This window comes from Solea senegalensis, linkage group LG5 (assembly GCF_019176455.1).
Source record: "Solea senegalensis isolate Sse05_10M linkage group LG5, IFAPA_SoseM_1, whole genome shotgun sequence".
NCBI lineage: Eukaryota > Metazoa > Chordata > Actinopteri > Pleuronectiformes > Soleidae > Solea > Solea senegalensis.
This window is the reverse complement of record NC_058025.1, coordinates 17169639-17188574: the sequence shown is the minus strand read 5'-3', so window position 1 is coordinate 17188574 and position 18936 is coordinate 17169639. Positions and strand designations below refer to the sequence as shown.

The window sequence follows — 18936 nt, the reverse complement described above, 5'->3', positions numbered from 1 at the left end:
AAGGAAAACACATTATCACACAGACAAACACATTAAACCAAGAAGCACAGAGCTATAAAGCAGAAGATGAGGGCCCACACAAACAGACCAAAGCATTTGCCTTTTTATTTAAAAAAAAAAAAAAAAAAAGGGAAAATGACTGGAATAATTTTCTCCAGCCCATGATTGCAGAAACGGGCATTAACAGTATCTGAAAAACAAATCTTGCACAGCTGAAGAGGAATTTACATAGGAATGAAGGTTATTATGTTTTGAGACGGCTGTTGTTTGGATTCAAAGAAAACACTTAATGCTTTTTAGAGACAATGAATATTAAGAAATGTGTTTTCAGGGAGTATTAAGCCAAAAAAATACATGAATATTAAACATACTGGTAAAACAAAAAGCTGATTTGCTTATCAATTACCAGTGCAGTGGCAAATACCTATTAATGACAGAAGTTTTGCAAAGTTAAAAACACTTAACTTTTGTTTTAACTTTTATTTAGTCTATAAAGTTTGGTACAGCAGTTAAGTACCGGTAATCTCTTATCTGTGAAGTATGATTTTTACATCTCATTAAATAAGGTGTCACTTCTAGCCGTCAGTGCCAAATTCAGAACCTCACTTTCCCCTCAGTCATGGTACACCGAGCGTTCTTGCTCATTCAGCTCTTTGTGTCGCATTACTGTATGCAGCGATGATGACACATCCTGCCACATCTCATTAAGATAAATTGAGAAAACGTCTCCTGGGGTCAGAGGGTAATCTCTGGTTATTGTGTCCTGGCCACAGTGCCAGGCAATTAAGCAAGAGAAAATGAGGACCTGCAGAGCACAGCCTGCTTATTAAAATCCTGAGGTTGGTGACAGTGGGGACCATGCATAGAGGAGGAACAGGGCATTGTAGAAAAGTAGCCATTAACCAAGGTGAGAAATAGCATCTTATCTTAATAAAGGATTCAAGACACTGTGTTACGGCATGAACCTCCATGCTTCTAACTTCAGGTATTTAGTCTTTCAATGAGGAAAAAAAAAAAAGGCAGATGCCAACTTTGGAATGAAGCCAGTTCCCATGTGTATATAAACATATGAAATAAACAGACTCATGCCAGAACTGAACTACCAGCTTGATGCTTGCCAGCGACGGCCTCCAACCAATTATGATGTATCATGAGAGGTACTTGGCGACCAGAGTGGCCAGCAGATCTGCCCCAGTCTTGATAAGTTGCAACATTTCCAGGAACACACAGGCCATTGATTAGAGCGGCTGGGCTCACCGCCTGCAGTCTATCAGTGCTCAGGGACCGGTAATCAATTCTCTAATGCCGTTTGAGCCCGTTCACCACAGCTACGATCCACTCCTTACGGCGCAGATGCACCGACGCACACACAGTGACACGTGGCCACAGTCCTGTCCACAAGGAAGCACGCAATGAACCCAACCCAGATGGCCATCATGAAAGCAGATGACAACTCCCAAATATTAACTTACCAAGTGTAGCACTGAAAGGGCACTGTCATCTAATGGCATTATCAAAATGAGTGCAGCTCTCCTGGGGCAGACTCTGGTTCCTCATTACCTGCCAGTGGTGGACCCTGTTTGTGGCCAAATCTGATCAGCATAGCACCAGACACAGACATGGCCGGTCAGGAACTCAGCCCCAGGCCCCTTATCTCTATTGACAGACTGTTGGCTCTATCAATAATTCCTCCCAAGAAATAATCTGATTGGGCTCTGGTGGAAAAATTGGGTTCTAGTAAAACGAAAAAGAAAAGGTGGAGCTCAAACTTTCTGTCTGTATGACTTGAATGAGTGTACGTAATTTAGGAAGGAGACCTTGGACACATCATGGCGGGGGGAGTGCTTAAAAACTCTGAGTGTTCGCTTCAGGCACTTTGCTGAAATTGACTGACCAGCACTAACTTGGAATATTGTCTCTAAGAAACTTAATAAACAAGACAACATTGACAGGAGAACGAACTTGTGCAATAAGAACCACGTCGCCTCAATCCCAGCAAACAAATACTTAACACTGTTAAACACCCACTAACTTTGTTAAGACATTCTAGCCAGTTGTATTTTCAATATGTTCAGTATTAGGAGCCTCGTCTTACGCAGTCTTTATTCAGGCAACTGCTACAGAAAACATTGTATGGATTAAATGTAAGGATTCATCATCAGAAAAGATAAGTATAGTGTGCAACAATGCAAACAGCAGTGCATTTTTGTATTTCTGCTGAAATCACTGAGGTGTCTATAAAACCCAGTAGTGGAAAGTCGCCTACTATATTTACTTTTGTACTGATTAAATGTAGTCAGGTACAAGTTTTTCTATTTTGCTTTCATGGAAAATGTCACTGCATAAACCAGAATTGTTACCAAAATTCTTTGAGAGCATATAAAAGCCTAATTTTTCAACAATGATGTGACTAAAAATGATGATTAATTACCTTGTATAAGTAATTTGTGGTGGTGGTGTGTTTTGTCTACTAATTATACGGATAACACCGTTTATCGCAGTGCTTTTATTAATTACTTTATGACCTTTCACGCCACTCAATTTGCAGTTGTGTTTTTTTCACACTGCCTCATAGTTTGGGTCAATAAGTAAACACACAAAGCTCTATTCAGGGGATTCAGCACTTACTTTGGTGTCTGTGTGTCATCCAAACGGTTCCCCAGCTGGAACTCGTGGGATTTGCTGCGGTGCAGCGTGGTGAAGCCAGGCAGCAGATGAATGAGCTTGCGGCTGGGCGGAGGTGGCGTTCCTGGGGCTTTCACTTTGTTTCTTCGCCGCATGGGAGGAGTGCCTGGAGGGGTCATTGTGTTGATTACCAACGGAGTCCGAGGAGGTGTGTGGCCAAAATGCCTCTGACGGGGTGATGGGGGCAGGGAGCGATGACCGGAGTCCAAGAGTGGGAAGAGCCCTGTGGCCGAACTGTCAACAGTGAGTCGTTCAACGTACAAAGGGGGGTGCAGGGCCTGGGGGCTGTCGCACATGTGCTGGTTGTACTTGGACTGGACTTTGGGGCTTTGGGAGAGCTGGAACCGAATCCACTGACTGGCCTCAGGCTGGCACACTGGAGTGTTTTCTTTGCCCGATTCAGAGGTGGGCCACTGGATGGACCAGTCCTGCTTCGACTGGCTCCCTGTTGATGGGCACAGAGACAAACACTGCGTTAACGTCAAAAAAAAATGAATGTTAAAGAGATTCAATAATGATCAGCAGTATTATCAAGCAACGCATATAGCGTTGGTTTAATCTGCCCAGGTCATTAAGCGTTTTAACTCTACACCTTCTCGATTAAAATGACATCTGACAAATGAAAGAGCTAAATTTTAGGAAACAATATCGTGGTCACTGGATTATAATATAAAGTGAGAAATAGAATAATTTTCCCCATCGACTTTGTTTGTTTTTTTTGCAATCTTCAGCCCCCTGGTGGCAATTCAATGTATTTTCATTTCCTGTTTGACTTCACAGAGAAAACTGTAGAAGACTACAGTCTATGGATGCACCAACAGATGTTCGGCTCCATACTGAAGAATCCTGGTATTTTTGTGCTCAGTAAGTGCAGCATGTGAAGATTATGTGAACAACTGTATGCTCATGAAGCATCTGGTTGTCTCAATTAGCTTTAAACACCAAGGACCTTGTCATTGGACACTGCTGATGCCTGAAAAGTGTGAACTTGTGTGAAAGTTGTTGAATAATTCATCAGCAGCGAGACCACTCTGCGGAAACTTGGGCAATTAAAACCAAAACTGTCTGCGTGTCTAGATACCACTTGTGTTGAGTGAGAACGTAAGATTTTTTTAATATAATTTGGGTGAATATTTGCGTATATTAAGTTCTACTGAATTGGTTCTTGACATGCTCCTAATACTAAAAAATCCATTATCTTGATTGGAGCAGTGAGAGTAATCGTGGCAGCAGGCGGACAGTTATGACCAGCACATGTGCTCAATTTGGGAAATGAAAAATGAACTTTGCTTGTTATCTGATGTCAACATTTGAGAAGAGCAGCGGTGGCCAAATACACTGATGATGATGAATTAACTGGTGAAATAAAAGTGTGTGCCATGACAGAACAGGGCAAAGCTGCATGAGTCATAACACAAAACAGCACAAGACTTCCACTGATACTGAACTTTCTGTTGAATGGGAAAGCAAGAACAAGAGAGGCAGGAAGAAAGGGTAGGTGAGCAGACAAAATGAGTGTTTTTGAGCTCAGATGACAATACTTTACCTCCGTTACTGTGCAATTTATCCTCCTCAAGTTGTTCTTTAGAAAGAAAAAAAACAATGTGTTTATTGATGTGGCAGAGACACAGCTGAAATAGTCTACAGCATCCTTGTCTTTAAATCTGCAGTTATGCATAGCCAAAAAGCTGTTCAGCAAAAAGAAAAGGTTGGTAGAATTGATCCTGGGTGAATCACAGACGATGCATCTCATGCAAGACTGAGTTTGGATAAAATTGACCCCATAGTCTCAAAAAAAGGCCACCATGAATGTAAATCTCTGTCAACAACCCCTTATACTTTTTTGTGTCATTATTTTCCATCCCTGAGTGACACTGTCTCTAAGGAATGCTGGGCATAATAAAAAAAAACACCACAAACTTCAAACACAATATCAACACCACTGAGATCAAATGAACCAAGAAAAATATCTCTTCTAAAAGGTCCCAGAGGAACTGGAAACTTGATAGGGGGAAAAAAAAAAACCCTGCAGCCTTTCCTATTCTGCAATGTTATGAAGAGGCCACAAGTGACGAAGTTGCGGGAAGAGACGGATGCATAAACACATGCGACATAATATACATGAATTTTCAAGGGTCTCAGTTTTCTATTTTAAATATTTTTCCTGGTCTTGACTCGAGGTTGTTGCACTTCTGAAAAAAACAGTCATCACACATTAGGCCTGCAGGTTTGTCCAAAGTTCAATTTTGGATAAGTAAATCATTTTTACGAAATCAACAGTGTGTCAAAATACATGGAACATGCAAACCCACATCTGACTCTGCAGTCCACACAGTTATACGACCATTTTAGGATCATTTAGAGCATAACTTACGTATTATTGCCTTTTAAATGATCATTTCAGTTCAGTGTCACCAGTGAGAGCCAAGCAAGTAACAGAACCTCCAGAAAGTTACTTAGTGGAAAACTGATTTTAAAATGTCTACACCTGTCCGCAGTACATCCAACTTCACCAGGAAATATTGCTATGTTTATTTTATTTTTATGCATATTTTCCAACTTCAAAATGAACTTGAACGCTCACTGGATTTAAACATTATCAGCTGCACGAAAAGTTGATCAGATCAAGAAACTGACACACTCCATGGATGGAAGGCTCCTGCCAGTTATTGAAAAGAAGGTGAGAAGTGAGGGAAGATTTTAGTTTTTCATTTAGTTGCATAATGATGCTGCATTCTAATATATTCCTAATAATTGTGCACACATAGATATTCTCCTGAGACAGTCATAACTTTACTTTTACTTTGTTAATTATTCAGGTTTGGGGTTTACTAACAGTTTGGATAGAGTGCGAGAACTGTGTTTGTTCAACAATAAAAATGAATCAGCAGGAATACAACACAAATAATTGTGCGTGAAGTGTATACTTTTGCATAACTCACACATAGCTTTGCAAATACATCAAATATCACTACTCAGGTCATGGCTCTCTGGCTTAAGTTCTCTAAAAAGTGAACCTGGTGTTGTCCACCCAGACCCATCTCATGAATATCTGGACGGTTGGCAGCTGTATTTCACACACAAGGATCTGGTTGTAGCTTTATTAGAATCACAATCACTCTTGCCCCTTAGCAGAGAGTGACATCTCAACCTTCCAAACCCCTCCAGGAGCTTATCAAGATGCAGAATGGACGAGAGGGTCTGAAAGAGTGCTCAAGCACAAATGCAGAAAATGATGAAGAGGATGCTCAATCAAGCCCCCTTTATTAGCAAGAATAAGACCACAACAGGCCACTCAAGAATGTACGAATTCAACGTGACCTCAAATGAATGACTACAACTAATGAGTTATAATGAATTATATCACAGAGGCTGGACAGATTCTTAATACCTGATACAAAGGGTGCTCAGTGCATTTCAAAATTAGTTCCTTGCTAATATCAGCGGATAGTTTTTGAAAATGTCAAACAATTACATGTAGTTTAAATAATGAGCTTAGACTCCGGCACGCAGCAGCCTCACTTCAGAAAATGTTTTTGACAGTGTTTATCAAGCTGGAATGAAAATCCACAGCATAAGAAGCAATGAACTTGAATCACACTTATAAAACTGTTCACGTAACGAGTCAACTCATCAAGCCCACTTGTATCATAGCAACTGCTTCAGCAAAACAGTAACAGAACTTAAATTACTTATTTCACATGATCACACCTAAGCAGAAGCCTCAGCATCACTACAGAGGAGGAGCACAGTGTGAGCATAACCCCTATGACAATTGTGTGGCTTTTGCTTATTAAAGAGTGAGTTTTAGAAGTTTTTGTGGAGAAATAAGATAGAAAACAAAAAAAAAAACATGTTGCGCCATTATTAAAGGTGTAATTTACCACAACCTTTCTTCAGATCTGCAACAGACACAACACAGGGCTCTTTGAAACAGGGGAAGCATAAATTCTTACATAACTTCCGCAGAAGAACAACTAGAACAAGGAACGATAATTATGCAAAACTGAAACGGTATAATGGTGTTTTTACTTACAGTGTACATGTACAGTACAAATGAAAATGGTCTATATCGCTGAGCAAATAACACACAATGACCAGCTTTTTGTCGACGGACTTCTCTCGCAAAATCCACAGGACTGAGGCAGAAAAGGCTCTGCTGTCGTGTATGTTTCTGCGCCTTTAAGACAGTTCTTCCAATCATCACCCAGTAGAAGCCCAGCATCCACGCCCACTCCATTGACTCCAAGTGAAGCTGAGCTTCCGTGGAAGTGACGTTTTTGACGCATTTGTTCAATCATCGTCGAGCTCCAGTAAAAAAAAAAAACAACACAACATTCTGTGTCGTCCCATAGGGAACAGGTGAAGCTGAGTTTCAAGTGGTTTTAATGTGGAGGCTGCTACGGGAATACCCCGTAAGATGATCTGTCGTCCGTGATAAACAGCTGATTCTGAACAAACTAGTGACACGTTCCAATCACGTCCTAGCACATGTTTCTTATTGAAATGTAAATGTAAATACAACACAGTACATATCTGACGACGTTTTAGAAGAAGCTGAGCTTCCCTTGCTGTCTTAGATCAATCGCCACTGCTACACCGTATTTTGCACACATAAATACAGTAACATGTCCACAAATACAATTTGAACGGCACTATGACTGATTTACTGTGAAACTAATGTGACAGAAGTGCACTTAGCTGTAGAAGTAGTGCTGTGTGTACAAGTGGCAGCCACACAAACATGTTGACATTAGACACATACTGTATGTCAGATTTGTTAAAAACATAATTATATTCTCGTGACCAGATATTACATCAACGTGTGTTTGAATAAAAGTTGGGGAAAGACAGATTTGATTTCATACAAGAGACGCATCCAAGACGCATTTAATGCCAGTGTGGACAGTCGTACTTGGCACTATTTGTCTGAGCAGATTAATAGCTATGTTTACATGGACACAAGTAATCGGAATAAAAGCCTGTTCAGAATAAAAATATATCATTCAAACATGAAAACTCTGATCAGATCATCAATCTGATCAGTGTTGATCCGATCATGACTTCTTGTTTCGGTGCTTCTGGTGACTGATCCACGTAAATGTGACATATTTGATCAGTTTGAAGAGCACCGTGTATTTCCATTCCAAAAAGGACTAATGAACAGACACCGAAGTCACGGATGTGGAAGAGGAGGAATATGAAGTGGACAGCGAGGGGACAAGCAGACACAAGCGGAAGGGAAGCTCCTTCTTGGATGGATAAAGATAAAGATGGGACTTACTCCTGAGCACAAATACTATATCAAATCTAGATAATATACTGGATTGTAAAAGCAGGGAATTATAGTTGGCTATATTAAATAAGTCAAAAACTGTTCAATAGGTGATCACTTGATCAAGACTTCAGCATGTGGGAGTGGTCTGATCAGATTTGATTGACAGTAAACAAAGGCCAATACAACTGTAAATTAATTAACCTGATTTTGGAATACAAAGAGAAACAAATTCATAACTGAAAAACTATTAAGCATCACCTCAAGAAGAAACAACCACTTGGAATGGCCGTAAAACATTTGGTAGAAACGTCATACATAGAACTATAGCATTTTGTTGATTATGTATGCAAATGTATGTGCTGCTTTTCAATTTTAATCAAAATGTAGTATTTAGTTTTAATGGATGGTTGCTGTCCACTTATTAGTCATATAGTTTTGTTGTGTCCATTGTAAATGTGGGGACTTATATCAATATATCAAGTCCATCGCCCAGTCAATCACAGGGCCAACACACAGAGAGATGAACAACCATTCACTCTCACACAATCAATTCTGATTGCCCAATTAACCTTATGACCATTCTGCATGTTTCTGGACTGTGGGAGGAAGCCAGAGAACCTATACACACACAAAGGGCTCAAACTCTGTACAGAAAAGCCTTGGCCAAACAGGGATCTGAACCAGTGACCTTCTTGCTGTGAGCCAAGCCTCTTCACCATGGTGTGGCCCTTTAAACAAATCCTCTACAAAATCAGTTTCTTCCATGCATAAAGTGGCCGATCAAATCGAAACAACATCACTGTGTTCTTTTCACCACATCATCACAATTCTACAATTTTTCCTCTCGAATGAAAAACCCTGCGTCTACAAATCAACTGTTGAACCGAACAATGCACCTGAGACGCGTTAAGGACTCAGGTGATTGATGTAAATAACACAGCCCAGCTGTAAATAGGGCAATCTTAACCAACAGTGAGGCTTAGAGGGAGGCAGATAACAGACACATAATTGGACTAATTACCTGTGGATGTATTGATTCTGTAGACTTAATAGCAGAGAAATGCCCCAATGATGGAAGCTGGTTTATCTTGCTATGCCCTAAAACTGAATTTGGCCAATGTCCACATTTGTGCAGCATCTCTAAGGAAACCTGGCTCTTTGTGGACTTAGTTGCAGTGTAAACAGTGGGACACAAAGTTAGATTCTAGAAATGCAATATAAAATGCAGAAATTGAATACAAAACAATTGTATTTTGGTCGTATTACCACACTATACATAAGGTGTGGGTCTTCTGTAGAGGATGCCGTGTTAGACCACTATGTTTTTAACAGACAAAATCATGTTTTAATGATAACTGGAGGTTATAGGTTCTCCTACATGCTCGGAAGGGAAGGGCAAGGAGAGATATTCACTTGCAACATTGCAACTCAATTTTACACTCGGTACCTTTAGCAGTCACGAAGGACCACATGGAGCAGTGTTTTTAACCCGTAGAACACAGAGCATTTGACTGCTTTTAATATTATTAATGTGTTTTATACATACAGTATATAGCAAAAAGTACTCAAAATGTTTAAGATCGGATTGAATATGTGAAATTTGGAATCACGTCACAGTTCAAAGTTCACTTGGCTCGTTTTTTATGAACAAAAAGAAAAGGAAAATGGTCTATTTTTGTGACTTTATATCACTACTAAAAATGTGATGTAAAATTAATCATAACTAAGGTTTACTGTGAAGCTAAGGGTTAAATAGGTAATCCGAACCTCAGGGATTCTGTGGCACACTGCCAGGGAGTCCATGAAATGTTTCCAGTTAGTTTTCATTTGAGGTGTGGCATTTTATGGACCAAACAAATAATTGATTAATTGAGAAAATAACTGACAGTTTAATTGATAATAAAAACTAATCAGTCGCTGCAGCCCAGTGTTGATAACTTCCACAGGAGCCAATGTTGTGCTAAAAACTATTTATAGACAAATTATTCCAGAGGAAATACATAAAGAGATGCCAGGAAAAATGGGAGTTTGACCAATGTTTTTTTTTTTCTTGCTCTCCTTCCCTCGAGAATCAACGTCACTACGTTCTTTTTCGCCTCTTATCGTCGATGCCTTTTTTCTCACCCTCATTTTCCTCTCATTTTATTCCGCTTCCCTCTCCCCCCTTGCACTTGCCTCCCCCGTTTCCCTCTCCTCTCTAGTTCTCCGCTTCCCTTTCCTCTGCCTCTTTTCATTTCTTGCTCTTGCTGATGGCATTCAAAGCCAATTAGGAGTTCATATGTATGTGAAGCTGTCTCAAAGCGGAGCATGGGGACTTTCCTTTCAGCTTTCAAAGATTACAGAAGAAAGGTACCGTGGCAACATGTCGTGCTGAGCAAAGATCAACACTATTAGCCTGGACAACAAAAAAAACTCATGCTCAAGAAGTTTTCCTTGTGAAAATATGTGTAAGAGTGTGTGTGGACCTATCTAAAAGGGCAGGCTCTTTAATGTGTGTATATTGCGGCACAAAGAACCGACCGGCTGCCTCCAAATTGTATGACTCATCCTCATTGCAACTCGTAGACTGCAATCCCCAGAGCCTGTAGTGAAAAATTCTATTAACTTGCATTAGTTTCCTTCCTCCACCATTACCTCACAGAGCAACATACATACTTATTATGTCCTCTGTTTCTAGGCGGTGTAAAGGATTGGTAAGTATCTGGATGTCTGTGGCTGCCAAATTTAAAACATAATTCCTGATGACTCATAAACCGGAGCAACAAATTTTTTTTTCGTTTGGCAAGTACATAAATCTTTAAATCCTTCATTCTGCTTTCATTCATGATGGTTGACTACAGCGTACCTTTGAAACAACCTCCACAGACACTCGGGACTTCTTTTTTGGAGTGTTAAATGCTCTCATGGGGCTGTGTAACCCCATTAAAAACACATGCAATTATTCGGTAGCTGGAACAGAATCCAGCCGACACACACACACACACACACACACAGATGTGTATGTGTGGTGATGTTTTCAGAACTATGACACATCTTGCTCTCCGAGCTCCATCTGGGTACGAATATGAAGAACGTTGCCGCACACCGTGTTTTTCACTAGACTGAAAGTACCACTTCACATTCTGCGAGGTAGCGCGGCGGTGCAGCGGTGGAGATGTTATTTTCACGTATTCACACACCTCCCAGTCGGCCCCCCCTGTTAGAGAGCCCATTAGTGGCTCTGTGTGGCAAGACCCTGCCTTTGGAGAGCCAGAGCGAGGGAGGGGAGTAGCTACGGTAGGAGACGACGGGCAAAGAGGCAGAAGCAAGAAGAGGAAGAGAAACAATGAGGAGGAGGCCGGGGGAAAAAGAGGTTGTTCACAGGCTGTTGGGAGTTAAATGTACCTAAATGACATTTAACACCTTCTCGGTCTACAATAACAATCAGATTCAGGGTAGGTGGTACCAGTGGTTAGGAGTGTTGCCGTGGGCTTTCTCCAGGTGCTCCAGCTTCCTCTCACAGTCCAAAAACATGATGATTGGGGAAGGGGTCATTTTCCATAGGTGTGAACGAAAGTGTAAATGTTTGTTTGTCTATGTGTCTCTGGCCCACTGTCAGCTGCCAGCTATCCCAACAAAACTAAAAGGATATGTAGTGTAGATAATGGAAAGATGGAGTTCTGCCACTGGCATCAATTAAAACTCCAATATTCAGGTTAAATTCAAGTACATACAGGAAGCTTTGCATTCATGACCATCTCAGTAAAGTTCAATTGGTCCATCTTGATGCTTTACATTGTATAATATATGACAAAAAAATAAAACTTATATTAACTTAATAAGCGTTTGGTCATTTTACCTACAGTTCAATGAAATGAATTCTATGTTAACTCTAATAGTTGAGCAGCCTATGTGAAAAGATAAAGGAGGACATCCAGAAACAACAGAGACTGGGGTAATCTCCTCTGTTTGCTGTCACTTTTTATTAGGTGACCAAACTTCCGCCCCTCGGTGAAGTGATGACAGCAGAGCTATTTCCATGACAACTGAGCAAACTCCAACCTGTGAAGAACGTGAGATGAAGCTGAAAGCTCCAGGAAGACAGACACTAGAAAGAGCTGTCACTCTGAGAGATGATTTAGCTCTTAAAAAGAAGAATCTAAGAAACAGCTCTGTTAAAGGGCACATACTTTACTCAAATTGAAAATATTTGGCTGAAGCACTTAAGACATTGTCAAGTGACAAATGCCATATCTGAAATGACAGACTTCTCTTTATACTTACAATGTCACATAGGTTGGTCTGACTGAGCCTCATACACAACACAATAACAGGTCATTTATTAAAGGTCTGCTTCCCCCATCTTTTGAAGAATAAATGAAGAATAAACTTAAAATCATTATGATGCTGCTGTGTTTGTTTACTTCACATTCTATTACACAGTTGGACCAATTTATTTCATTATTTTCTTTCAGATCTTTTACTCATTTACAACACTTGTCAATTGACAGAAACAGTGAAGAGCAGTGTGGGGCTTTTATTTTCTCTGAAGGAAGTGACTTTCACGTCGACTTTTTGTCAATTGTATTCAGGTTTTTCGATCCCAAATTACTCTTTTATTGAGGGAATGAGACACGAATGTCAGATCCACTGTCTGATGATCAAATAACACATTTGCCTCTGGAAATTAGTAAAAAACACCCATATATTTGTTTGGGTAGAGTTGGATTCTCTTGTCCTTTTTGAAATAGATTTTGGTTTTGGCAAATGAAATTGTACAGATTGGTTCCACAAACTCAACCCAATAAAACCTAAATATCCAAACCTGTTATCTCAGTTTCATAGGTTGTTACCTTTGACTGTTGAATGAACTAAGGCTTTTCCACACCCAACGGTCATTTAGTTCTGTCGTAGATATCGTCCTTGCCCCTCTGATAATGTCACATTCAAGCGGCAGATTGTGGAGGCAGATTGAACAATCAATATTTTGATGAGGGGGGGAATTCAAATTTGGCTCTGTCCTCACTGAGTCTAAAAGAAAACACCCAAAGTCCTGCACAGTGACAAAGAAATTGAGCTGGTCTCCAGAAACACCTGAAGCCTGTCTGGTCTGAACCCAGCTGGACTGAGGCATAAGCGACTGGGATGGTCTGATGGACTGTGTATGTGTGTGTGTGTGTGTGTCATTCAAGGCATTACCTGCCTCCGTCTCTGAGACAGAAAGATAGGGAGGACGTTTATGTAGAAGCAGTGGGTTAGGCAATTCTCACAGACAGACTGACAAATGAGCACAGGGAATAACAAAGAGGTGTGAGATGAGGTACCAGAAGGACAGCTGGGTACCTGTAGACCTACAAAAAAGAACATGTTTTGACGCTGCTTGTGGAAAAGAAAGACCTGTTTGGCACTGACATCTGAATTATTTCTCATTATTATAAAAAAAAAGAAAAATGAAAAAAAAAAAACTTTGAAGAAAAAACAAATTAAACCTCCTCTGCTCAAACAGTATGTAAATAAAGCACTGTTTTGATGAGGACACAGTGAAGAAAAACTATTCATCAAGTAAATTTGCTTAATAATGCAGTGGAGCCCTTTGTCTGAAAGGACATCTGTGTGTGTGTGTGCGCGTGTGTGTGTGAGTGCGTGTGAGTGTGCATGTGTGCACTGCAAAAGGTTACAACACTTTCAATGAAGCTCTACTGCCTCCTTTTGGTCATTTGGTGTCATTGCAAACCCTCTAATTTATCTGCACTGCTGAAAACAAGCTACGGTCTGTAACGCCACCTGGTGTGTAACTTTGGAACTGTTGAGTAGTACAGAGGAGAGGAGAGGAGAGGAAGTGAGGAAACTTTTCTAAACATGTGTTAAATATTTCAACAAGCACCAAAAGCCCTATAGCCCTACAGGCACATGCATCTCATTGTTTTTTTTTTTTAATTATTATTCTCAACAGTTTTCTACTGATGTATAAAGCCAAAAAGGAGGGGGCAGAAAGTCATTGAGCTCTCAGATGACCCCTAATGGCACTGGTCCAGCATCGGTGTAGTATGACATAACAAACTTCATGGATTTAAGAATCCCAGGTACTTTGGGGAGTCAATTTTGCATGAAGTGAAAGACAGACTGTCAAATAAATATAGACAGAATTTGCAGGCTATAAATTAAACGTTAAATTGTGAACGCATGAACTGCACCATTGATATGTGAGGCAAGTATTTCAATTTAAAATGTTTCCTTAATCTCTATTGACTTCATGGTCATTTTATAACTTTATATCTTTATATCTCTTTGAAGACAATGTGTTGACATGTGAGTTATAAGGAATACGCTATGTGTAGTATTCAACATTCATAAACATAAAATATTATTCAAGACAAACACTTGTTGATGAGTTGATTTCCATGTGAGACATGGAGGATATCTTTGATAACATCACTGAGACACAAGACTCTTGAAATAACAGCCCAGTATCTCCGAGCTCCATCTACTCATTGCTATGATGATGATGATTAATGGTGATAAAATTTAATCTGTCCCTCCATGATAGCTTTAGCTCGAAACGTGTGTTGTAGAAATATTACGTTTTATTCCTGAGAAGAAATTGTGATGCAGTTTGATTTTGAGTTTTTTAAGACCAGGGGCAGAGAGGACTGAATATGAGCAAATATAATAGATACAGCACCAACTGCTGTCGGCTATAGACACCGTTTTCAGAAGTGAAAACTCTACAGACCTGCTGTGATGTTCTGGTCAAATTCTTTTATAATCTATAAATTATAACTGGATTATAAATGACTTTATACTTCAAACACAGATTGGGGTTTTTTTGCCACTTGCTGTGGCACTGGCATAAACACATTAACCTGAAGACAAACAATTTTACTTATGGTGGGCTTGTTGATTACATTATTAATTCTCAGTCTATTCAATTTATCCTGCACATGAGGGCTGCAGGGCTGCTGAGGCCAATCTCAGCTGACACAGGGTAAGAGGCGGGTACACTGGACAGTCCATCACAGGGCCAACACACAGACATCAACAACCATGTTTTGGACTGTGGGAGGAGTTTTAAGGTGAGTATAAAGAAGTAAAACCAACAGTGGGCTGGAAGATAACAAACATAATTACAAAAAAATAAATACTCATGATGGTTCTACCTCAAAAATGCTCCTGTATTTAGTACCAGACATCTTGTTCCTTTGATTTACACATTAAAAACATTAGAACACAGAGCAGTTGGGCTGCCTTTTTCTATTGCTATGTTTAAATGTAAGTATAAGAATGTGTAATATAGAGTGTTTTTATATCCTTTTTCAGCACAACCTAGACAATTTGATAAAAAAAAAACATCACCGAGCAAAAAGTACACAAAACTTTTAAAATTGGATTGAATTAGTGACATTTGGAAATATGTCACAGTTCAAAGTCCGCTTGGCTCGTATTTATGAACAAAAAAAAGAAAAACGTATGCCTATTTTAAGACTTCTGCACAATGTTTGCTACTTTATATCACTACTAAGAATTTGATATAAAATGTGTCATAACTTTGACCAAAAAAATGCATTTTGTAAGCCTGAATATGTGACCTATAAACACACAACGAGGATGTCCTAAGGAGTTGTGTATTATTCCCACAATTTACTCACAGATCTGTGAGCACTAATGGTTAAACATCACATCACATATTACGTCTGAAAAGCAACTTACTACATGTTCTGTCAATCCCAGACAGTCCCTCTCTCACTCACTCTCTCTCACTCTCTCTCACTCTCTCTCACTCTCTCTCTAGGACCAGTAGTCCTGAGGAACTGGTTCAGTTCAGGGCTAAGATTAGGTTAAAATTAGGAATAATTTAGGCTGTCCAAGTCAATGGAAGTCAATATATATCCTTAAAAGAAGAGCAGTGTGAAAATGTGTGTGTGTGTGTGCGTGTGCGTGTGTGTATTTTGGCTGGTCATCACACTGTACCAGAGTCTCAATTCAGGATCTGGATCATGTGAAAAGTGCAGCTGAGGGAGGAGATGACTTTGTACACCAAGAGGCTAAACGCTGCCCTCTACAGTTCAAAGTCCTGAATCACAGTTCTCCTGCCCCTCGAAGTCTGACTGTTGATTTAAGCTCTAATCAGCGAAAAACATCCCAAGAAATCTGGTATATTTACACATATCTGATGTAAAATAAACATATTTAAAATATATTTTATGTTCAAACACAGTTGGAGAAGTAATGGTACTGGACTTTAGGGATTTTTTTGTGTTGTACCTAGTGTTGTAGTCGAGACCAAGACCACAGTGTATCAAGACCGAGACAAGACCAAGACCGTTAGCGTCACTTTGCAGAATTTACACGTTGCGCTGTGTTTTCTTTTGGAGGTATTTATGCCCAAAAAGTCTTTGTGGTTCAGGTAACCAAATTTTATTATAGATGAGTTGGCTGACTTACATGCACTTTTGTGGAGGGCGTGTGAAAGGGGGCGGGAGGGGTTACAGTCGTTAAATTTCAAAATTTCAAATGATAAATGAGTCAAGTTATTGGTTTTACCCGAAGCAATACGATTTACGCAAAATCACAGGAATGATATTAACAAGTTCATCCAAAAATGCACAGGCAATTTATTGATATCCCCACAGTTGTGGTCTTGACCGGTCTTGAAATAAAATCCCGAGTCCGCTTTGTCCGAGACCGAGACAAGACCGAGTAAAAATGCAGTCGATTCGAGACGAGACGTTAAGGTGATGGTTAAGGTTAGGGTAAGGGGCAAGAGAATGCATTATATCAATGAGTGTCCTCACTCTGTGTGTGCGCGTGTGGACACTTACCAAGCTGGTGGGCCTTTCTGAGGCAGGACAGGGAGGCGTTGAGTCGAGCACACTCTTCTTCATTGGCACCAAATTTCTGCAGCAGCTCACACACCTGCTTCTCACTCATCTCAAGCAGGCCCTCCAGGGTCACTTCACCTGCACTCATCTCCTGCAAAACACACACACATAAACATAAACAAACAGAAATAAGAAACATTTCAGGAATGAATTATTGTATGGACTATAGCTGCATGCATTGAATGAATAATCACCAACTAGTTTTTATAATGAATATTTTCTGTTTTCCTTTGCTCATCTGTGCCAGTGAAACCAAAAATAAATATTTTTATAACAGTGTGTGGAGCAACCATGGTATTTGAGGATGCTAGGACACCATTTTATGGACATTTTAAAAATATTTTTACTTGGATGTCAGGAAAAAACTGTTGGATTCTTTGAAACCAGCATTCATCATGGGACATTTTCTATAGCTAATACTACTTTTTCAGATTCAGAAAACTATAGAAAATATAGTCCAAAGTAAGAGACATGTCAGGCTGCGGAAAAGGTATTAACACTGGAACAAATGATGGCTGAATTCCATTTATCTGCTCTCTTTTTCAGAGTCCTTCTCGTGGCTATTGCTCCAACATATACTGTAGCTGTGCTTGTATGGGACACTGGCACCTCCACCTTTTGCTGATATTATTTTCATTCAGTTGTCTTTTTTATTATTATTTGCCTCTTTTCCAAATCTCAATTCCATATCAGTTACACATGATTTCTTATGTAATCACATCATATTGTGAGGGAAACTATAATAGGATGGATGTATTTTTAGATAGAAAAAACAAAAAACTCTGTTACGTCAAAAGCTGGTGTTGTTAAACACGTTATATTAACGCATTTACGTACTTTTAAATGTGTACTGTTTGTACTGTTTATTTGTTGTCATAGTCTTTTTGTGTGTTCCTACTTACTTCATACTATTGTACTTTGTTGTCTTTCAGAAAAAATCGTACCTGTGTGACCTCTTTCCTCAAGTTGACAATGCGGAACCAGTGTCCGAGGCGAGGGAAGTCCTCCAGCTCAGCACTGCGCTCCTCTAAGGCCACTTTGCACTTACATGACAGCTGGCGGCTGAAGTACTTCACCAACTTCCCCTGGGAGGAGAGGGTGACAGAGAGAAGGAAAAAAAAAAAATCACTTGTTATCAGTGTAAATATTTACATGTCATTGCTAGTTTGTCCACTAAGTAAAAACAAATATCAAACCGTGAAAACAGAAATAGACTCAGGATGACCCATTTCATTTTGGGGGTGTGAACTGTTTCAGTATTTCAGTATTCTGACACAAAATAACCCCCCCCCCATTGTTTACTGGACCTAAAGAATTTTGATCAGACAAGATTGAGTGTGTAAATAAAAAGGACAGAAGGGTGCATACTGCAAAGAAGCATTAATGTCAGTTTTGTGTGGCATGTGTCATAGCACCTTAATCTCTTTAATGACAAACGTCTGCAGTCAGCAGCAGTAAACAGTTAGAAACTTTCACTGATTAAACAGCTACAGGAATCCCCCAGACAGACTGAAAACTCACTACAGGGGAAATAAATGCAACAGTCGCAACTAAGATCACTTAACACCTGTTTATTCCAGTGGGGCTGCTCAGTGGTTATTGGCTCAAAGCTACATCCAAAGATGTGCATTGACTATGTCGAGGTCATACTTGTTAAAAAGATTCAAATGTCCAAGTGACTTCCTAGTAAAATAAAAGTTAAATAAATATACATAAAATATACATTGAATACATTTGTAAGCAATGGGAATATTATTCTGATTTAAACTTAATGACATTAACTACATAGTGTAGTGTTCAACCACTAAAATGAAATTAGCAAAGTACCTTTCCTCTAAAATAGTTATACAATTTTTTTTCTTTAATTTTCATTGAAGAAAATAGCTTGTGTGAATATCTCATTCGGTTTATGTAAAGTTGTTAATGTAAAATCTGCTTTGATTGTTTTAAACATTTGTTTCTCTGTCTGATCAGGCGACTGCTCATTCCACACCTGCAGAGAAACACACCTGGCTAAATGTGTGCACTACAACATGTTTCAGTTGTTATCAAAAAGACGGAAGACATACAGCAAATGTCCACATGTCCGTGGACTGTGGGAGGAAGCTGGAATAC

The 18936-nt window shown here is 39.6% G+C and overlaps 1 protein-coding gene across 4 annotated transcripts in view; it reads right to left on the bottom strand.

The window, feature by feature from the left end:
* Positions 1–18936, bottom strand: part of ksr2 (kinase suppressor of ras 2) — a 94636-nt gene that overhangs the window by 67523 nt on the left and 8177 nt on the right. For 3 of the 4 annotated variants that reach the window (XM_044027063.1, XM_044027061.1, XM_044027062.1), the window contains exons 2-5: positions 17766–17906; positions 16762–16912; positions 4232–4267; positions 2629–3130 (exon numbers count right to left, since the gene is read on the bottom strand). In XM_044027063.1, coding sequence (XP_043882998.1) covers positions 2629–3130; positions 4232–4267; positions 16762–16912; positions 17766–17906 — 830 coding nt within the window. The remainder of the gene's footprint in view (positions 1–2628; positions 3131–4231; positions 4268–16761; positions 16913–17765; positions 17907–18936) is intronic. The other variant, XM_044027064.1, reaches the window with a different exon arrangement.